Source organism: Sebastes umbrosus, chromosome 15 (genome assembly GCF_015220745.1).
Source record: "Sebastes umbrosus isolate fSebUmb1 chromosome 15, fSebUmb1.pri, whole genome shotgun sequence".
NCBI lineage: Eukaryota > Metazoa > Chordata > Actinopteri > Perciformes > Sebastidae > Sebastes > Sebastes umbrosus.
The window spans coordinates 15,610,141-15,633,691 of record NC_051283.1 but is presented as its reverse complement, the minus strand read 5'-3'; the positions used below and the strand labels follow the sequence as shown (position 1 = coordinate 15,633,691).

At 38.4% G+C, this 23,551-nt stretch overlaps 2 protein-coding genes across 3 annotated transcripts in view; both read left to right on the top strand.

Moving 5' to 3' along the window:
- Positions 1-3,894: 3,894 nt before the first annotated feature.
- hepacam2 (HEPACAM family member 2) lies at positions 3,895-15,857 on the top strand. The gene is made up of 9 exons (XM_037793676.1): positions 3,895-4,237; positions 7,628-7,987; positions 8,075-8,362; positions 11,216-11,515; positions 13,451-13,576; positions 13,884-13,905; positions 14,005-14,039; positions 14,830-14,903; positions 15,019-15,857. Exons 1-9 carry the CDS (start codon positions 4,180-4,182, stop codon positions 15,127-15,129), a joined length of 1,374 nt encoding a protein of 457 aa, XP_037649604.1. The 5' UTR covers positions 3,895-4,179; the 3' UTR covers positions 15,130-15,857.
- Positions 15,858-20,290: 4,433 nt separating this feature from the next.
- Positions 20,291-23,551, top strand: part of vps50 (VPS50 EARP/GARPII complex subunit) — a 124,551-nt gene continuing 121,290 nt past the window's right edge. For both annotated transcript variants that reach the window (XM_037794526.1, XM_037794525.1), the window contains exons 1-2: positions 20,291-20,443; positions 22,188-22,256. In XM_037794526.1, the coding sequence (XP_037650454.1) occupies positions 20,411-20,443; positions 22,188-22,256 (102 nt within the window). In that variant the 5' untranslated portion in view covers positions 20,291-20,410. The remainder of the gene's footprint in view (positions 20,444-22,187; positions 22,257-23,551) is intronic.

The following is a 23,551-nucleotide window of genomic DNA, read 5'->3' as shown; positions in this document are numbered from 1 at the left end:
AAAGAGGAGGAGAAGAAGAAGAAGAAGATATAGGATAAGAGTAGAAGACATACAATATACAGGGGTTGAGGAGGAGAGAAAATGATCAAGAGGACCAAGGTGCAATGCAAAAAAAGAGTGAGGAGGAGTTTAGGTTGGAATAAGCCTTACAAAAAAGTATACTTCAAGTTAATTCAATGAAGTAAAGTATAGTTAGTATAGTTCAAGTATATTCCCATGTATACTTTATGTAAGTATACTAATATCAATGTACTAGTAGTATACTTGTAGGTGTACTAGTTCAAGTATACTTTAAAATACACTCTCAGTAAGCTACTAGTTTGAAAGTTTTACTGCAAGTATACTTATCTTTAAGTGAACTTATAGTACTTAGCCAAATATACTTATACTTTTCAGTATAAGCTAAGTATGCTTGGACTTTTCGGTATACTTGTCGGTATAAGCTAAGGATACTTATATAAGTATAATTTTGTTAAGTATATCTCTGATAATTACATAAAAAGTGAACTGAAAGCATACTCTCTTTTTTAAGTTTAAAAGAAGTATACTAATAGCACACTTGAATAAAATTCTTTTGTAAGGGAAATCATCTCACAAGGAAAATGATTTAGTGCTACGAGAATAAGGACAACAAGATAATATGATGATGATGAAGATGAAGAGTAGGAGGCGTCCAGAGGGGTAGAGTTGTGGTGAAATGTGGCAACAGTCACAGACATGGACTGGGAGGCAGAAAATGGAAAATGTGACATGATTTAACACAGCAAGAGGGCCCCCATTTGAGGTTGTGTGTGTGTGTGTGTGTGTGTGTGTGTGTGTGTTATACATAACTCGCTGGATGTACAGCGCCAAGCCAGACCAGATTAATAAAATATGTCAGATAGCTTCATTCATAATAATGTGAGAGGAAGAGCACGGACAGGGACAAGGTTCAGGGATTGCAAGATCTCACTGGGCAGACGTGTGAAACCTTCAGTAATTCTGTCATAACTCAACATCCAAACTGCTGTCGAGGACATCTGGCTATGAGATATTAACTACTGATATCATCTTGACCCTTTTAAATATGTCTTATAACTCAGGGGTGGATCTACTTTCATCACTCACCACAGTGGTCATCAAGTCAAAAAGTCACAGCCATAACATCCTGACCCAGTCATTACAGTGAGCTCTGTCTTTCTCAATATCCCCCAGTCGTGTGCCAATACGTTGTTCCCTTTTGAAAAATAAAATACACAACATTTCTCATGATGATGTGCTAAAATTTTCTTATTATTAGTCAGTGCTCTTAATAACTGAAGCAACTCAAGCTGTTGGTATGTTAAATTCTCAATCAAAAAAAATAAATTCTCAATTTTAGAACATATTTTTCAAATTGTTTATTTATCTTAAGAAGTGGTAGAATTTTCTCAACCCACAAAGGAAAACAGACAATAGGGCTGTCACAATATCAGATTTTCACTACATGATTATCGTGGCCAAAAGAATTTAAAAATAACAATATTATTGCGGAATCTATGGAAAATTTTAAGAAATAATAATAATAATGCCATCAGTCAAATTCATGTTTAACTTGTTTATTGTGCGTTTTGTCTTTTTTTTGGCAAATTAATTACACTCAAAATACAAGTTTTGGGAGGTGGAGCAAGAGTCTGTAATAATAACTGTACAAAAACGTGATTTAAGAGGCACTGGATTATTTACATAATATTATTATATGTGTATATTTAACATGATATCAATATTTCATCTTAAATATCACAGTTATCGTCAATATGCACTTTATTAACACTCTAACAACAAAATATCCAATGCTGCTGTTATAATTATAATACTTACAGTCTTTAATGCACCAACTTGTTTTTTCAAACATGTACATATCTTCTGTCACTGCCGATATAAATCCTACATACAGTACATGTATATGTACATACAGTATATAGACAAGTACATGTACATACTGTACATAATCCAGCCCATGTATAACCATTCAGTATTTATTCTTTGCACTATTTGTATTGTTTACATTTAAAGAACATTTGACTTGTAGATGTTTTTATTTTATTTTTAAAAATAAATGTATTATATTATATTATATATATATATATACATATATATATATATATATACACCTTTTTTTCCACTACTTGTGTACATACAGTTCTGTCTATTCTTTACCTTTATCTGTCCAGCTTTGTTGTTCTTATGAGAGAGATGCATAAAATAATAAAATAATAAAATTCTTTGTATGTATGTACTTGGCAAATAAAATTCTGATTCTGAATACTGTTATATGGCGACACCACTACATGACAACAACAAAAATGTTCTCAACAGCATAATCATACTGTATGTGACAGAGAATTACAAGGTAAATAATCTGTTATACTAACAAATTCTACATGTTCTAAGCTTTACTGTCTTTAATTGTGAAAAGCTAGATATTTATACCTCTTCAGGCCTCTTAAAACTGAGAAAAACTCGGAGAAACTCATAGTATGCAACCTGCGACACAGTTGTGTATAGACATTACTTTGATTTAAAGGGTCACAAGCCAAAAAGGTTGGCAACCACTGCCAGAGCCATGAAATGCAAATAGTTAGCCATGATTAACAAGTAAAAACTAACCCTTAAACGTGCTGTAACCTGCTGTACAGCTCAGTTTATAAAGCCACTGGCAGACTTTGTCTAATACATGATGCACTGACCCCATCTAAAGGTAAAGAGGAAACTTGCAGCTTCTGAGGAGAGAGCCTGCTTCACAAACTGAAGGTACAAGACAACGACTCTTTTTTCTTTCATAAAACAATATTAACGTTACAGATTTTATATTAATTTTTGTTCAAAACATTTAACTGAGATCATTTGTGCTGCTTTCATTTTCTAGTTTCTAATTTGTTTCCAACAACATAAACAGATGACTCCCCCGTCAAATTTGCCAAATCATGTGTTCTCGCTAACAAACACTGTATTGATGTGACAAAACCTCAGTTTCATCAGGTGTCTCTGCAAATGGACTCCCTCATGGAGTACTTGACAGCAGTGATGATAATCAGTGTATTTATTGGTGCCATCACCAAACTAGGCACTCATTTACACGACCTACAATGGACTAATTCATCCACTGTGCAGTTCGGTCCCAAGTTTCACCACATCCTTTCAGAGGATGACCATGCAGAAAAAAACTCTACTGAGCGAGTCCCTGAAAGGACACAGTAAGTGTTTAAGTGTCTGGCATGTGACTATGACTACATTGAGACTTGGTCTGGGCATGATTTCTCTAAACATATCTTTAGCCAGCACCGATCACAAAATGAAAAGTAAAAAAAACAGTTTCTTCATGGGAAGATGGTGTGGCACAAACAAGTCTTTGTTTAGCAGCAATGCAAATAACTTGCGAGACAAGAATTAGCAACAGATTTCCCTCTACTTTTCTGTCGTGGAACAATATTTCCTCCACAACTTCTCCCCGAGGGCTGAAAATAATACAAAAATGATGTCAACGTATCTCTGGTCTTGATGAGAGTCTGTATCTTTAGGGCATTTGAAAGGTCAGGGATACTTCATGTGTCGGTGTCAGGACAACATTCACCAGCCAGTTTTCTCTCTTTCTGTCTTTTTGTCTTCTAATTTCTAGACTACACGACAGAATAGCTGACTGCTGACCGTTGTGTCCACTGACGGCTCTGCAACTTAACCAAACTGAGTCACGTTGGCGGTTAAAAGCTCTCTGCCTGCCTGCTTTTTTCTTTGTTTCACAGCCCGAGGGACGGCAGACAGCTGGTGTATTATAATGTAAAGACCCAACTATCCTTTTACAGTTGTATGTCTCAGTTTCTCTTTGACAGAGTGAAACCCTCGGCCTCAGGGCAGCTATGTGTGAGTGTGTGAGGACCATGCTGTGCTGCCTCTCTGCCAGGTGGACCTCTTCTTCTTCCTCCCAGTATCACATGGGAGGGGCCTGGCTGCAAGCAGGCTAAAGCCAGCTCCTCTTATTTCCCTGCCAAATGTTGTCACCACAACCAGTCACATTTCTCTCCTCCTCCTCCTCCTCCTCTTCTTCCACCACCACCACCTCGTTCTCTTCCAATCCTCTCCTCCTTCCTACATCCCTCACTCCCTCTGCCTATACTTGCCTGCCCGTCAGAAGTCCCACACATCCCCAGAGGATAAGATGCCATGGAGGTCACAAGAAGAACAGCGCTTTACGTCTGCTCTGTTCTCTTCATCCTAACAGGTGAGTTGCAGTAGTCTAGGAGATGTTTTGTTTGAGTTGTCAGTGTTGCGTTGGTGCAGCAATAGCAGTTGCTGTGGTTGCTGTGTTTGCTTGGTTGGCGGGGTAAAACTTGAGGAAGTTTTTTTTTTGTGGTGAGCAGAAACATCATTGTTTGTGAAATCCTTTAGAGGGTTCAGGTCAGAGAATCAGTAATGAAACTGGGTTGCAAAATTGAAAAGCAGTGAAGTGAATTCAAGGACAATCACTGTGTGTTTTTGTATTTTAAAAAAGTTAAATTTGGCAACCCTAATATCCTAATATTTTGGGCAAAATTATAAGTTCTTTACGCTTAAGTACAACAGTCTTTTACAGCCTTTTTAAATTTAAAGTGTTCCTTTTAGAGTCTGTCTTGTTTTGCATGTCCTTTCCATAATCATCACCGTGTGACTTGACGGATTTAGCTTTTCTACTGTTGTCGGCTGTAAGTAAAGACATAAGGAGGGTGTCAGTGGAAAGAAGAAGTGACCCAGAGGCCACAGCTCTGTGACTCAGTGATAACAGACGTGTACCAGCAGCACATGACCAGATAAATCTAACAGAAAAATCCCTTAAAACACAAAGCTCTCACCTGCTTTGATGTTTGTATCATCAAACCTCCTTAAGGAGCTCTATTTGTCTTATCTGGAAGAGGACAGAAGATGGTGGCGTTTGGACACGCACCGGGAGACTTTATTTAGTATCCAAACAACTCAGATGTGTGTGTGTGTGTGTGTGTGTGTGTGTGTGAGAGGGTGATAAGAGGCAGGTGCTCCACACAATAGTTGTTTGAATGTGTGTGTGTCCACTAAATGAAGATATCCTCTCGCCTCAAAAGCCATTGTCACTGTAATCTCCTCTGGTATCACCACAACAATATCCGTGTTGTTTGGGGACAACAGTGAAGGAGCGGGCTTGGCACACTCCTCATCATTCTGCCTTTTCGCCGGATCTCAGCATGGTGTAAACACAGGCACACTCCTGCTACTGGCAACACACACACACACACATACACACACAGTGGGAAACTGGCCTGCAGGCCTGTAAGTGTGGAACGTGTCGATGGGGCGTCTGCATTATTTAGGACATGACACCAGACACACTGTGAGTCTTTTGTGATGAACATCATGGGTAGCGGTCACCAGGGACCTGGCTGACACCAGCTGGACGTCCCCGAGGAGGAAGTGTGGACGGGTCAGAGGGGAGGGGGGACAAAGAAAGAAAGAGATTAGAGGTGGAAGGTAAAGATGTGAGGGGAATGTGGCTGTAGAAGGAGAAAGAATGAAACTCACTTTCCCCTATTTCCATTCAAGATTTTATTGCATGAGTTGCAACACACTTAAATGATGTGAAATCGTATAGCAAACTAACAGCTTTCGTGGATATTTTCCACCTCCACCAAGTTTTTTAACGCTGAATTGGAGAAAGAGAAGACAGACAGACAGAAGTGAGACAAAGGGACACAAGTTTAGAGAAAAGTGAGAGGTTTTTAGTTTCACAGTAACTGCCTACTCACATGCTGCCGCTTAACTCAACCTGGCATCCAAACTCAGTCCCTCACTTTATAACTTCAAACTGTCAAAAAAACAAAATATCCAGAAAGCGAAGTTTGAATTAGTCAATAATTTATGTCAAATGAAACCATCTGAAAATTATAGACAGTACAGTAGAACTGCAATGATTAATTGATTAGTTGTCAACTATTAAATCAGTCACAATTACTATCACTATTTTTTATAATCGATTAATTAAAAAAAAAAAAAAAATGTAAGAAAAAAAATTCTAAATTCTCTGATTCCAGCTTCTTAAATGTGAATATTTTCGGGTTTCTTTTCTCCTCCATTACAGTCAATTGAATATCTTTGAGTTGTGGACAGTACAAGACATTTGACGATGTCAGCTTGAGCTTTGGGAAACACTGATCAACATTTTTCACCATTTTCTGACATTTTATAAACCAAAAAACTAATCGATTAATGGAGAAAATAATCGACAGATTAATCGACAATGTAAATAATGGTTAGCTGCAGTGCTACTGTACAGCATAGACTACAGAGCAAGTGTATTTACTGCTATATATGTTAGACATTTCCAGGTGGAATGACAATAGCTGCTGAAAAATAACCATAACTCCTCCTGTTCTTGGTGTTTATATTCCAAGTTGTTGTTTTCATCTGGTTACCAGCGAATAAACCACCCTGGCAACTAGCTGGTGCTCTAACAGACAGCAAGGTGCAATTACTTCAGACAGCCCAAGTGTTTGTTTTGTGAGTTGTGATCAAAGAGAGACAGGCCTCATCCTTGTCTGACAACAATGAAACTCTGTAGTGAGCTGGGTCAATATTAACTCAGTTTCAGGACCTGAACAATTTGAAGACTAGGATATAGATTATCAGATTAAACAGACACCACATAAATGGGTTCATCTTGAAATGAAAATAGCTGTGTTTTGCTTTCATATTGTCACCATCTTTCCATCTTATCAACAGCACCAATATGATTATCAATGTTTTTCCAATATTGATATACTGTAATTCACAAAGCATAGATATGTAAAATCAGTTTTAGTTTGTGACTAAGTTTCTAAACACTTTTGTAAAACAATAACACAATATGATGCGCTAATAATGAATGCCACGAAGCAGCATTAATATGAGCCATATGTTTCAATCTACATTAAATGGATTTTCATTACGGTTTCTATCATATGGTATGTACAAAAGGGTGACAGTGTCTAAGTCTTTTCTAGTTATTTTCACCCGATTTGATAGTTATCAGGCCATTAAATAGAGGTTATCAGTCACTATAAACACCATAGATGTGGGCATACTACGCCTACTATGTTGTAAAAGTGTTGTTGCTGAAAGTGTCTGCTGCATGTGTAAAAAGGCAACTGTTTGCCTACGTTAGCCATACCGACTTTATGAATATGCCAATGTTGTGTTTACAGCTTGTTGTGCTGCAAAAAGTGTCCAAAAAGTCAATTATTGCAAATGGCAGATAGCTTTTCTTCACCATCTAGTAATCTTTCTCAATAACTACAATAAGACAGGCTGGAATAACACATTTTATAAAATAATTTCCACTATAATACATTAACATTTTGACATGGAAATTGTCCGATTTAAAGATATTATGTATATTGGCTACCTAAATCTTGTTCTCTGTATCATCTCCAAACTCATATTTATTTCGAACACTTAGGGGAACAGAAACACACTCAGTAACTAACAGACACTCTGGAAGCACCTTGTGTGTTCATCCTAAAATTATCTTATATCATCATCAACAAGTTTCCCTACAGCGACGGTGCAGTAACTCTTTGTTTCCCTCCTTCTCCTCCTCTTCCTCTCCCTGACAACTTCACCAACTCAGAGGTCAGCTCTGAGCTCATCTACATCCCGTCATCGGTCCATCATGGCGTTAAAGGGAAGTCTGTGCTCCTGTCCGTTGAGACTCGCTTCCCGCTGGATGATGCTGAGATGCAGGGAACTTGGTCCCACACCAGGTCGAGCGGCACCAGAACAACGTTGGTGACATTTACCAAAGAGGCCACAATCACTGACATGATGTACCGCAACCACCTCGTCTTTAGAGAACCCAATGTTTCTTTGCTCATCCGGAAATTAAACCATGACGATGAGGGGGATTACCACCTGAGCCTCAACATAGCGTTTCATAACAAGACAGGACTGGTTATCAAGGAGGAGAGAACTGTGCACGTAACAGTGGACGGTGAGTGTTTTCCTGTCACATGTCATAATGACCAATTGGATGTCATCTATGGACTCTAATACCTTAACTTCTTTGTTTATTCCGTAGACTCTGTGTCCACTCCAGTCATTCAGAAGAGCCCATCGTATGCAGTTGTTGAGGACAAGGCCAACGTCACCTGGAATTGTTCTGTTGAGAACGGAACAAGAGTTGTGTTCCAGTGGTTAAAGGACAACGTCGCACTAGGTCCCAGTGACAGATACCACTTCTCCCGAGACAACTCCACATTGTTAATCAGTCCTGTGAGAAAAGAGGACAAGGGAACTTACCACTGTGTGGCCAGCAACGCTGTCAGCCAGGGTCGGCACAGCCGGGGCGCGGAGCTCAATGTCTATTGTGAGTAGATATATCCATCTGTATCTGTCGCCTTTTCTTCTACTGTATATACGTCTCTGTCCCTGCACCAAGACAACCTGAAACTGCCAATCTAGTTCCCAATTAGTTCCCAGAGAATTGCAATGTGGTTCATTTCCTGTGAAAATGTAATCTTCACATTTATAAGAAGTGGACGTAGTCACCGTGATGTCACCCATTGGTTTGTGGAGTGCCGCTTTGAAACCTTGAGTATGGCATTTTGGGGTTGTGGCCAGAAGGTAACACGTAAATTGCGAAACTCTTTTGCGAGATGGTTAAGGTTAGGCATTGATATTGAAGGGTTAAGGTTAGGAGGGGTCATCGGGCAGCGAGTCTTTTTTGCAAGTTTTAAAAATTTGAGGGTTACCCTCTAGAAACGGCTTCATTTTGACTGTCACCACATTGTTTTTTTGCAACCAAATGTGACACAAGAAGGTGGAGCTAAGTACAATCGAACGCTGAATAAGACGTTTTTAGGCGACCAAAGTGTTATAATTAACTTTCATGAGTTGAAAACACACTGTGAAAGAGTTAAAAGTTTAAAGATGGTTAATGATTTAAAACAAAAATGCGGACAACACCCAGACCAGACAACGCTGTGGTAGCGAACTGTCAATCACAAGGTAGCTAAAGCACACCTTGCTTTTTAGTCTATTTGACTCTAAATGGGATAATAACTTACTAAATGAACATCATGCTGTATTGAAGAAGACTTGAAACTAGTGATTGAGACCATAAACTCATGTTTACAATGTTTACTGAGGTAATAAATCAAGTGAGAAGTAGGGTCATTATCTCATAGACTTCTATACAATCACACTTCTTTTTGCAACCAGAGGAGTCGCCCCCTGCTGGCTGTTAGAAGGAATACAAGTTTAAGGCACTTCCGCATTGGCTTCACTTTTCAGACCCGGAGGTTTCTCATTCAAGAAACAAAATGCCGCTCGCCATGATCACCTTTTTCATGTGAAAGTAGCTGCTATGAACACCAGAAAAGATAAATTACAGCAAAATGATGTCCATAAGGCCTGGCTAATTTTACAGGGACTGGAATCAGATTTTGTTTCCCTGCCAAAATCTCTATCACGGCAGGTGTGATCTTCATTTTACAAGCTGTTGTTAACTTGTAATTAGGCAGGATGAACATAAATGAACCAAACTGAGAAATACCATAAAGACAGCAATGTAGACAAAATAAGTAAGTTGTTGAATTAATGTGTTACACATATACTTTTTTTTTTTTAATTTGGTCAGAATGCACAAATATACTTGGATGTAGGCTATTTGTCACAAAGCTCCTGTAATAATACCAATTTATAGAAAACACCTATTTTCGTAATTTTTTTGTGCTCTCTCTCTGCACTGTATTAGGTCATATGTAAATGTCTGTGAGACCAAACTACTTTCTGACAACTGAAAAGATGTGACTGTTATGGGTATTTGCATGGGAGCAGACTTATCTCATAAAGCCTCTGTTCTGCCATAAAGCGCGTAGATATAGTGATAAACTGGCCTGCTTGTGTGAGTCTGAGGTTGCACCCAGAACACACGTATCAATGAATTCATTTGAATGTATTCTAATTTTCTCAAAACTCATGTTTCTGTATCGACAGAAAGTAAAGTATAGCCTCTATCCACTACCATCAGTTTCAGTTTTACTGTGTTCAGCTTCTATTACATCCAGAGTTTTTATTAATGTTAATGTAAGACTGAAAACGACTTATTCATTTTCTCAAAGTCATATTTCCAGTCACATTAAAACTGATGTGAGTCAAAGAACTGACAGTGCTTATGGACTGATTCACTTTAGATGCAACACACAACTGCAATGTTTGCCACTTACTTATGTTAAGTTACAGTGAATCCTATTTTAACAGACTTAAAGGAACAGTGTGTAATATCATATTCATAACTATGTTTTCATTAGTGTATAATCCCCTGGAACTAAGAATCATTGTGTTTTCTTTAGCTTAGAACGAGCTGTTTATATCTACATAGGGAGCGGGTCCTCTTCATGGAGTCTGCAATGTTGCTCCAGAACGGACAAACCAAACGCGGGCTCTAGAGAGAGCCTTTCACGTTTTTACGTTACCTGAAGGCCACCATAGTTCCCCAAAACACTCGAAGAGTGCAAAACCGTGGTACTGACAGCCCCCGTCCGTTGCTCCTAAAGTAGTGTTATTATAGTAAAGATGGCCTCTGAGCGAGGCGAACGCCGTTACCATGGTTTTGCATGTGCCGGCTCACGTTACCGCAGTCTTGGAAAGGGAAGAGTGAGCGGAGGGGTACTCAGATGGTTGCAATCTGCAACCACACCACTAATTGCTGCCAAATCCTACACACTGTACCTTTAAAACAGACATCTTACTTAACTACATGACGTAGAGATGTGGTAGGGAGACATTGTGTGTTGTCACAATTAAAATAAAACAGAAATCTTCAATCAATCTTTTGTGGTTAGAATAAAATCACAATATTTCTTGCCATTAAAATGTACATTATTAAATCTTTTTAGTTAGATTTCTTTTTACACTACAACGCTTATCAGCGTACTTGCGGCAATTAATAAGAAAAAAGTTGTTTTCATATGTTCTCACATCTCCTCTAGAGCTGTTTTGTTGGTTAAGTGTTCAAGGTCAAGCACCTGCTCTTTCAATTCCCCACCAGGACTTCTGCTGCTAGACTGTGGATTGAACTTATGACCCTGTTTAGAAAATCTTTTCGCCGCTGCTGCCCCATGATGTACTAAGATGAGACAATTCCTAGAAAAGTAACCATTCTGTATAATGAGCACCATATCAGCAGCCAACTGTCATGTTTCCCTGACCCCTGCAGACGGCCCCTACAACCTGGAGGTGAACTCAGGCCAGGGCCTGCGGACAGGAGAGGTGTTCACCATCAACCCCGGAGAGCTGGTCTTCTTCGAATGCCAGGCGGACTCCAACCCGCCCAACAGCTACGTCTGGATCTCTAAGAGCCGCAACGCCACCCAGGTCATCACCGAGGGCCCGCGGCTGGAGGTGCGCTCCTACAGACTGGCCCAGGCCGAGGAGTACCTGTGCCGGGCATTCAACAACGTGACGCAGAAGCAGGACGAGGCCCAGTTTACTCTGGTGGTGGCCAGCTTAGGAACAGGTGGGTAGAGGGTGGATCATGGCGAGAAAGAGCACAGCGTGGGTAGATTTTGGGAATCCTCTGAGATAAACACTCTGTAAACACTGTGTCACGCCAAAAGCAGAAGAGGTTGATGAGCCGTGAGAGATATATCTTGACAATGACAAACACCACGACCAGCTTTGGTGGGTGGATTAAAGTGTAGTGTAGTGTGTGTGCACAACCGTTGAAAAGTGAAACCGGGTTATGGATATAACATGAAATATGCATGGCTATTATGAAACTGGCGTTTTATCTGTGTTGCTATGGTTGCAGCTCCTGCAGCCTGTATTAAAGTTCAGTGGCTGGGAAAGTAAACAGTGGATAACAGCTGTCGTATTTGTTGACTAAGTTTTATAGCATGTGGAGTTTCTGTGTGCCGAATGCGACATTGATATGTTGTCTTGGTGATATTGGGGAAAGGCTCTCTGATGGCTACTGTTGATACTGGATATGATTTAAAATGCTGTTTATCGAGTCAACACAAGTCATGACAGCATCCATTTTATTGACATCAAAATCTCTTATGAACATTACCAAAGAAGTCTGAGGCTCACGCTGGTGCTTTAAGCTAACATGAGCCGTCTAGCATGCTGATGTCTAACAGGTAATATTTAAAGGAACAGCGTCTAACATTTAGGGGGATCTATTGGCAGAAATGGAATATTAATAAGTATGTTTTCTTTAGCGTATAATCACCTGAAAATAAGAATTGTTGTGTTTTCGTTACCTTAGAAGGAGCCGTTTATATCTACATACGGAACGGGTCCTCTCCTCACGAAGCTGGCCGCCATGTTTCTACAATAGCCCAGAACGGACAAACCAAACACTGGCTCAGGGCCATTCGCGTTTTCACATTTTTGCGTCGGCTAATGTACTTCTCCTACATATTTGGCCCACGGGAGGAGAAGTTTCAGTTGGTTGCAATGTGCAACCTCACCGCTAGATGCCACCAGATCCCTTACACTGTACCTTTAACAGATTCTACTTTAAGCTGTGTCTCAATTTGGATACTTCCGTTAGTATACTTCCTTGTAGTACACTGTACACACTAGATTTACTTATTTGCGTAGTGCATGAATTTTGACAGGGTAGTTTTATCTCAAATCGCACATGGCTGTTATGTCACAGACATCACGCGGTATCGGCAGTAATTCAATTCAGACGGATAAATTAACCCAATAATGGCTTCTATCCGACTAGTATAGTGTTACATGGTAAAAAACCCCACATGTATAACTAATAAACTTAAATTTGTTCGCCATTTCAATTTCAAATTTCCCTTTATGTAGCAAAGATATCGACCATTGAGGGTGAGAAGTGTCGAGCGTTCCACAATCAACGTTTTGACCGTTTTGAGTACAACATCTGGGTACTAATCAGTGTGAACGCACTTATGCACTCAAAATAGCAAGTGTAAGTACGGATGTATGCGAATTGGGACATAGCATTAGTTTAGCCTAGTAGCATGCTAACATTTGCTAATTAGCAATGCACTGTGGCCGATGGGAATGTCAATGTAGTTTTGCAGGTATTTGGTCATAAAACAAAGGATTCACCAAATCCAAATTTTGACTTGATGATGGCGCTAGAAGAAAAGTTATCACCAAAGTTAATCAAATGTATCTTCTCGTGTAGAGATCTTGAATATTAATACCACATTTCACATTAATCCATCAATTATTTCAACATCATTGTGATTGAGGAAAAGTCAGGGAGACACGAAAGTCATTAGGAGTCATCCTCTGAGGACCGTGAATGTGTGTTATTTCATGGAACTCCAACCAACCTAATAGTTGTTGAGTTATTTCAGTCTGGACCAAAACAGTGGACCATTCGACCCACATTGCCATCCCTAGAGCCGGCTTGGCTAACAATGAGTGTTAATATCAGTGTCCCTCCTGTATTTGTTTACAGGGAAAGAGAAGCACACCCAAGAGGGCAGCTCTGTGTCCCCTCTGGCGGCCATTACCGTCTGCTCGTTGTTCGCCATCGGCTGCATGCTGCTGTTCTTCCTCAGGAGAACCTGCCATCCTAAGAGAGGTGAGATAATGTCTTATCCTGCTGGTGGTTTTCTAGCAGTGAGTCCTGCAACCTGTCTAACACGTTTGAAATCTGCATGTCTGATTAAATGCTGAGATGCGCAAGACAACACTAACGGCTTGCTGCACCGAGATCTCACATGTCGAGGTTAATCTTAAATGTAAATGACTTGCAAATGTCAGTCAAACAGAAGGGAACCAGGCCAAAGTAACTACTGTGTTTGAATAAAGGTAATATTTACAAACCTGTCATTTCTCTATTTGTGAATAATTATTTCTCTCTGTCTCTTTCTCTCCATTATCATTAGTGCTTATGAGCATTTATAACAGGTAAGAGCCTTTACTATGAAATGAATACAGACATGAACAACAGTACTTTTTATTGTGCATAAGCTTCAACTAACAGCTTTATGTGCTTGTTTTTGGTAGGCCGCTTTCAGAGCAGAAACGACCACATCGTTCAGGTGAGCTACTGCTTGTTAACACATGTTTTTAACTGCTATCAAGGACACTCACATTATAGCATACATCATATTTACATATGTATCTTACATCATATTTTTTGAGGTGATTAAAGGGATGAACAGGGCCTTGGTTTTCCATTAAACTGCAAGCCATTCCTAAAAAACAGGTTTGAGATAGGAGGAGTTTAAAGCAGGAAAGTAAACAAGGTCAGGATGTCTTTTTTCATGCAGTACAAATGTTATTTTCACCTATTCTAAAATGGTGTATTTGAATATTTGAATATATATACAGTCTTGGATGAATTGTGTATCACTGTAAAGCTGAGACTCTTGTGGATCCAATGAGCCCAATTGTATTCATGTTTGATGATGTTAGTCTCCATAGTAGCCATTTCATTGTAGTGAGACCATTTTTGAAACTTGGCCTCACTGTATAAAATGACCTGTGGTGACCTCTAGGATAATCACAGCCTCATGAAACTTAACCGCTACAAACTAGAGACCTAGAGCATTCAGAGGATGTAGATTCCTAGATTAATTGATTTATTAATAATTTTGTTATTTATGACTAAAACAACTTGACACACAGTGCTGCTTCCCAGCTTTCAGATGATGTACACCACTTCTATGTGACATCTACTGTTGACTTTTTATCTACCCCTGAACTTCCCCTGTCCCCAATCACTACCCCTCTATAAGAAAAGGGCAGAATGGTTAGGGGTTAATGTAAAGCTTGACTCAAAATAGACACTAATGTACCGCTCTAACATTAAAGCCTCTGTATCGGCAGGTCATGAAGATGCTACAGAAGACTTTGGCATCTACGAGTTTGTCTCCATACCTGGGAAAATGGAGTCCGCACAGGTATATTTAACACATTGTACATCGACATGGATTCAATGATAACAATGCAAGATTTTAAGATTTCTTAAGCTATTGTTGAAACGTTTTTAAATGTTCCTATGCAACTGTCCTGCAGGCATCGTGCAGATCTCTGGCTCGCCTGGAGTCCATTCAGGATATGCACACCACCATCTACGATGTGATCAGACACGTACCTGAAACCCCCAGTCACAGTTTGCTGGAGTGAGCTGGAAGAGTTGAGATGGAACTTACACCTCATCATTTCACTTGAAGACTCCTGTGTAGCTTTATTCTCTGTTATCAAAGCCTGAAACTCTGGCTTTGGTGGCCCGTTTTTTTGCACAAGGGATGAAGGAGACTTGTTTGAGTACACAACCTGATCGTGCACTGTTACTGTCCAGAGTTTGGGACAGATGTTCAATGACTTTTGCTGACATTATTGTGAGATGAAAGTGTATGTATGCCTTGAAATGTTTTGTTTTTTTATGTGCAAGTGTAACTGTTATGCATTTTTGATCATTTCAGGTCATATTAAACCAAGCAAGTTAGTTTATGAGGTACCTAAACTATTTAAAACATATATTTAATTTGAAATACTAAAGTTTTATTTCGATAATATCTTTCTAATTTAACATTTCCGCTAATGAGAGTCTGTTTTGTGACAAGACAAGTGTTATAATGAATGCATTTTCTTGTGTGAAATATTTAGGTTAATTGTAAATATTGTACATGGATTATACTGCAGATTCTTTATACATATTATTCTATTTCTATGTTTTGCTCCGATCTATTTATTCCCATAGAAACACTTAACCCTGTTTCCACAAATGTAGCATTTTTCTCTGCTCAACATGGATATAATGAAATGCTGAAACAAGGAAAAGGAATCATAAATTATTGTACAGTTTGCATTCACATGTGTGTTTTGTACTTTATTAAATATATAACTGTTTACTATTCTGGGTCATTTTTACAGTAAATATGCATACTTCATTCTGCAGTTAATATTGCACTTGTTTTATGTCTTTTTCATAGAAGAGCAGTCAGGGCTTGAAATGAGCACTTTCTTTGTCAAATGTCCTGAAAACAACAACAACAAATAGCTGATGCCAGCAAAGATGTCAGTTGTTCTGCTGCTTCATAGTCATTCTTTTGTCTGATGTCTTGGCTGTGATCTCTCTTCTCACAAGTGTTTGAGTCGTATTTGTTGTTTCCAAATTGCTGCAGAGTGCTCGTTTCTCTCGGCTTTGTGACTTGCATTGTTATGCCGTGTACCTGGCGTGATATGGAGAGACAGGCAGCAACAGACGGATGGTGCAGCATGTGGCAGGGTGCCCTCCACCCGCTCCTGCTGACACCTTGTCACGACTAGATAAAAATGTGTGTGCTTACCAGTCTGCATGTGTGTGTAAAATAGAGGTAAAGGGATGTGGAGGAAATAGATCCAGACCAGACACAAAAGTGTTTTGTTAAGAAAAGAGAGGTCACAATTTATATGTGATTTACAAAATGTATTAGAGACTCCCATGCACTTACTTTTCTGTTATTTTTCCCACCTTGAATGCACCACTTAAAGGCAGCAGTCTGCTATGATTCAGCTTATTACCAAAACATTGTGTCACTAATGCGCTGAGTGCTTCCATTCAAATTCATGTCAAATGCTGTAGCACAAAAAAGATCCAAATTCACAAGCTAGTAGATCTGGTATTGAAACTTAAAACTCTTAAAGGTCTGATTGATAACATTTTTATGCAGAAAAATATATTTAAAAAAATAACACATCCACAGAGCTTTTAGAAAGGTGACGAATAAAAGTATGGCATTGCCTGACAAAAATTAGGATTGTGAATTAATCATTTAAAAAATGTTGGCAGGTCCAAAATGAATGTTTTGTTTATCTCTGTGGAAGATATCTGACATTTGGTTCCCACTTCTAACAAGGCTTGTGAGCCAATAGTAAAAACGACGTTGGTATCACGTGGTATCTCTGGGTCGTCAGTTAGTGGGGGAAAAACGGATAAATGGCTGAGATTGACGGTAAGCGCCTGGCAATGACTTGTCGTGAAGTGAATGCAATGGAACGGGGGAGGGAGAATGCGACATCTAGTGGCTGAATGTTATCAATAGCCACTGTAAAATGACTAGTGCAAATGTGTAATATGGTTTCTATAGTGTTACTCCACAAAGCTGCTGAGGTGGAACATTTGATTTGGCTCCTTTCACAGATATCAGGCTGGTTAAATGTGCAGACAGAGGTCAGACTCTTGGCTCTAGCAGCAGTTTACTCTCTGGGGAACCCATTCTCTCATAGAAAATCTGATTCCCTTTGTCGGTAAGTGCCTGGCAATGACTTGTTGTGAAGTAAATGCAATGGAACCAGGGTGGGAGGATGCAACATCTAGTAGCTGAATGTTATCAATATTATCAATAGCACCTTTAAAATAGAAATATTTGAATTGATTTAGCACTTAGGTGGTTTATTTTCCAAAGAAAACCGGTGACTATGAAGAATCACCACAAATAAATGACACTATTGTGAAATTATTATTTTACACATTGCCAACAAGACAAATTATTGCACTAAGTTTTTGCTTGTTCACTGGATAATAAATTGTCAAGACCTGCAGTACTTTATGACCCAGTATGAAGCTCATAAGTCTGCTTATCATGATGCTCCCCTGCATAACAACAAGCAGTTTATTGAATCTAGGTCTTATTATAGCTGATGAACTGACCAACAGAGTGTGCAGTGTCTTTGCGGTGGCATCTCCGGGTAGGGGCTGCCATCTGTTCCGTCTCAGTGTATGCTTTGAGGGAGGCTCCGCACTGTGGATGACTGCCTAACAAACAACAGTGGAGTAGATTCACCTAAGGAGAGCGACCTCACCTTCATTTGACTGGGAAATAGCCTGAGGCATCATTAACCAGGAACTAGAGCTCATGGGGCCTGCTGTCTGCTGTCTGCTGCATGCTGCAAGCTTTTAGCCAAGCGCTGCTTGAAATAACACCCAGAGGGGGAAATTATAGAACAGGCTGAATGGGTCTGCATGTGCCGTTTTTGTAATTATTTTCAACAGTTTACAGTGCAGAGCCAAATCTAATTACTTGGCGGAGGTGGAGCTACAGTACATGGCGCTGCTGGGTCATTTGGATGGCATGACATGATCACAAAAGGAAATGTGGTTTGCTAAATAATCTCTCTCACTCCCACTAGTAAAACTAAGTTACATATTGTGTATTTAATTACAGTATGTAAACAACAAAGTGTCCCGTATACTATATAGGCCTACAGAAAGCTTCAGACAGTTGTGGAAGAAGTACTTATATGTGTTACAGTATATAATACTATTGGATCATTTGAATTGATGCACTAATATGTCAGCAGCATTTTAATGTTGTAGCCATCAATGTTGACTAAATTAACTTAGTTACATTCCACTCCTAATTTTGAATATAGAAAATTATATACAGCTATGTAATATATATATATATAACATTTATTGAACTAGGAAGTCACATTGAGATTAAAACCTCTTTTACAAGACAGGGTCAGCAGCATCCAACACATAACAAGACAACGACATTGAATCACGGCAGCAACAGTAGGTACGACAAAATACATTACATCATACAGTGCATTAACAAGGCAGCATGTTGGCCATGTGTTTGTTATTTAATTGAAGCAACTGCAGCTAGCAGTTACCGCTTCTATTATTCTATGTTTAAAATCATTTAAAGAGATAAGAGTCTCAAGTTTAAGCTTGGCCTGCAGATGGTTTCAGGACTAGGACTGTAGTGGAACAGGCTTGTTTTGCAGCTTCTGTACTGATAGAAGGCACTTTAAACTGAAGACATTTATGTGACCTCAGATTATAACTGTTCTGGAGAAATACAAACTTCCGGCTTAGGTAAGGAAATTTGCCAGAGATGATTTTATAAACTAAAATGTACCAATGTTGTAACCTCCACAGAGTGAGGGATGACCATCCTACCATGCTGTATAAGGTACAATGATGCGTCCTGAAGCCAGAATAAGTGACATACCTCAGGGCTGAGTGATACATGGGGTCAAGTTTGGACAAGGTGGACGGTGAGGCAAACCTGCAAACTTGTATCACAAAAATCAATCTGAGTCAAGAAAAGGCCAGCAACTAAGCATTTTCTTGATGCCATGGAAAAACAGGACTTTTGTTCTGTACAGAACACGCAGTGTGAATTTTAATTTCTTTTCAAGATGGTCAATATGGCATTTAAAATTTAAACTTTTGTCCATCCAAATTCCCAAGTATTTGCAATTGTCAACAGACTGAATAGAGACACCATCAAGAGTATTAATAGAAAGGGTTGGAACTTTTGAGATCAATCAAGATAATTTCAGTATAAACAGTGGAACAACCATAGGCCTTTTTCTTTTTCTTTATTTTTTTGTATACTTTATTTTTTCCCTTTTTACGAGGTTGTTTTCATATATGCAATTTACAGTTCGTAATTACAATAGTTTTATAAACCAATTTTTTTAAGTAGTTGAGCTTATAAATGAACTCATTAAGTACACTAGAGAAAACAACTTCAACATTCAAAATTGAAATAAAATTAAGAAAAGAAATAATAATAATAATAATAATAATGCAAAAAATAATAGAATTAAAAAACAAAAAACAAAAAAACATACAAAAACAATAATCATACAAAAATAAGAGAGTAATAATAATAAATTAAATAAACAAATAAGTTAATAGAAAATAAAAAGGGGGGGAGGGGTGGGAGTGCAAATATATAGTAATATCATTTGCATGGGCACACATATGCATCCTCCTTCACGTCAGGTCACCTCCAAGCATATGTATATGTGCATGCGTGTTAACCCATGTAGCTATATTTTTCCATCTGTTAGACTCCATCTCTTCTCAAAAACATCCTCCATATTCTTTATTTTGTGAGTTCCCTTTTCCATAACCTTTACTTCTTGAATTACTCTTTTCCATTTTATAAAATCTATGGGCGTAGGCCTTTTTCACAACCGACATTTTGACAAGCAGTTGACATGATAAAATAACACCAAGAGTAATTAGTAGAGTAACATATTTTTTTTTTCCAGGAAGGCAAAATGAACATTGCTGTCTAATATTCTACTCTGTGATGTTAAATTACTACCATCCAGTGGTGTAAGACAGCAATACATGTATCATAATATTAATGCTTTACATTGCTTTTGAATAGAATTTCCATTATTTCTTATTTAGAACAACATTTATTTTTAATACAAATGTTTTCAGTTTTTATTACACTGGTATTACACTTCTGACAGGGGGTCACAACAAAAGCACAATTAAAAACTACCTTTCCCAGCATGCTTTGTGAATTTTTTCTATTTCCTGACGTTCACAGTCACGTGACGGTCAACTATGGCTTCCCTCTCGTAGTGATGGAGGCGCATCGTTGACAACAAACACAAAACTGTGACTTTATTCAGTTAGTTGTCCACTTTGACACAAGTTGGATTCACGATGCAGAAGATCAAGTCTCTTATGGCCCGGCAGGTGAGCGAAACAGGTGTACAGAAACCCAGAAACATAACTATTAACCCGTTTATCTCTATGACAGCAGCAGGTAGCTAGCATGACAGCTAGCTAAGCTAACTGGCTAATTGGTGACAGCTCATCGTTTCTGTGGCTCATTAAAGAGCACAGAAACAGCGTTTTATTTAACAACTACGACCTATTAACACCACATGAAGAAGATACACATGTAGTGGAAGTATTACCCGTGGTTCAGCTGTAAGAGTTTACCCATTAAAGCACAACAATAGAATAGAGAATAGAATAGAAAGCTTTATTGTCATTGTATTAAATACAACGAGATTCACAGTTGCCACTTCTGGTCAGTGCTTTAAAACACACAGTTATAAAGCAAATAAAACAGGTAAAGTAGATGTAATAAATACATAAAAACAGAAGTGTTACACTAGAAGTATAAAATATAAAAATAGATGTAATGTAAACAGAGGTAATTGCACTTGTAAAATAGGTAGGGTAGATGTAATAAATAAAATGTAAACAAAGGTAATTGCACTTGTAAAATAGGTAGGGTAGATGTAATAAATAAAATGTAAACAAAGGTAATTGCACTTGTAAAATAGGTAGGGTAGATGTAATAAATAAAATGTAAACAAAGGTAATTGCACTTGTAAAATAGGTAGGGTAGGTGTAATAAATAAAATGTAAACAAAGGTAGTTGCACTTGTAAAATAGGTAGGGTAGGTGTAATAAATAAAATGTAAACAAAGGTAGTTGCACTTGTAAAATAGGTAGGGTAGATGTAATAAATAATATGTAAACAAAGGTAGTTGCACTTGTAAAATAGGTAGGGTAGATGTAATAAATATGTAAACAAAGGTAGTTGCACTTGTAAAATAGGTAGGGTAGATGTAATAAATGAAATGTAAACAAAGGTAGTTGCACTTGTGAAATAGGTAGGGTAGGTGTAATAAATAAAATGTAAACAAAGGTAGTTGCACTTGTAAAATAGGTAGGGTACATGTAATAAATGAAATGTAAACAAAGGTAGTTGCACTTGTAAAATAGGTAGGGTAGAGGTAATAAATAAAATGTAAACAAAGGTAGTTGCACTTGTAAAATAGGTAGGGTAGGTGTAATAAATAAAATGTAAACAAAGGTAATTGCACTTGTAAAATAGGTAGGGTAGATGTAATAAATAAAATGTAAACAAAGGTAATTGCACTTGTAAAATAGGTAGGGTAGATGTAATAAATAAAATGTAAACAAAGGTAGTTGCACTTGTGAAATAGGTAGGGTAGGTGTAATAAATAAAATGTAAACAAAGGTAGTTGCACTTGTAAAATAGGTAGGGTAGATGTAATAAGTAAAATGTAAACAAAGGTAGTTGCACTTGAGGTGTACATTGCATCAAGGATATATTGCACAGACAAATGTATTTCACATTCAGTGTATTAATATTGCACAGATTTATTGTTTGTACAGTGTCCGTATGGCACAGTGAAAGACAGGGCACAACAGTGGAAACTGGGCGGTTATAGGGAAGTTCTCATCTTGCACTGCAGTAATGTTAGACAGGTTGGTTCACCACAGCACAACAGAGCATATCGCTTTCAGAAATCTCCCCCTAGCTTCCACTTTTTGGCTGTATGTAGTAGTGTGGTGATGAATAGCAAGCTATGTGACACCGGGAACAGGTTATTATAACTGTAAAAACCGTGAAGGTTACTTAACTTGTGAAGTCTAACAGTGACTCTTATTTTGACAGGGCCTGAAAAGCCCCCAGGAAAGCATGGCAGACCTCAGTCCTGTGGAGAACCTGAGGATCCCAAGCAAGGTAAACTTCTTCTAGCTCTCAGTTTTGTTGATGCATTTGGACTACATATCCTATAAAATCAACATCTGACTACAGCTAATGCTGTAGATAGCTAAATGTCCCATGTTTAACGGTTTGTAGTAAGGTCTGAGTAGTTGAATGCTTCCTGTTGAGTTTTGTTGACAACTGAAGAAAATATATGCTGATGTACTTTCATTCTTTTCAATTCTCCCAGAAAACCCAGAAAAGTTCCTTTTTGTCCCCCTCCATTTGTCTTTAGATAGTTTATTTTAATGAACATTTTAGTGCTTTTAGTGTTTGTGAATTGTATTTTATCTCTATTTGTGTCTGCAACTTTGTGTTCTTACTGCTGACCGTCTTGGCCAGGTCTCCCTCGGAAAAGAGGTTCTTAATCTCAATGGGACAAACCTGGTTAAATAAAAAAAAAAAAAAATACACAATGAAAGTCAACAAAAACTGCTTTTGAACTGTCTTCTTATGTACGATATATCAATGGTAGTGATACAACAAGATTGAATGTGTCAGGATGGTTTTAGACTTGAACCAGACTTATTGTTAATAATGTATGTCTCAGACAGACCACTGCATTGCACTTTGAATCGCTTCCTGTAAATGAGTTACATCCCACCTACTGGGTTTTCTATACTGTAATGCAAAGAGACCATTTCTTTCTCTCGAGGACACACTTCACATCAATCTTAAGTGTGAAATATGGTCTGCTGTAATAGTATTTTAGCATTTTTGGCATGGCAGCGTGTGAAAATGCAATCAGTCATGCTCAGTCACAGGAAGCATTTGCCATTAACCACTTGTACAAATTCAATTTCAAAAGACAGAGCGAAGCCGCAGAGTGAATGTAGAGTCACTTACTCACTTACACGTAAATGCACTGCTAGTTGCCGGCTTTGCTTTGACTTTGTCTCGTCGTGATGACCTTCTATTAATGTGGCTGCGTACAATTTGGAAGGTGACCCAACTCCACCCACACAGTGCAGGGTGATATCAGCTACATTGATTCAACCAGACGTTTAATTCCTTTCCTTCTCAAGACTTGGCATTGTTGTAATTGTTGTTGTCGTTTGGCCTTAATGTGAGTGCAGCTTTCTTCGTGGCGCGCTTTGCTGATGTACCATTTGAGTGTTTTCTGCCCAGGTTGAAAAACACAGCAATAGAGATAAGACTAAAAAAGAAGAAGTGCTTTTCTGTCAATTCACCCATGAGAGTTGTGAAAGATGAGGCTGAGAGAGTTTCTGTTGTTTATTTCAAAAGTCCTGTTGTCATGAGAAAAGAAAAAA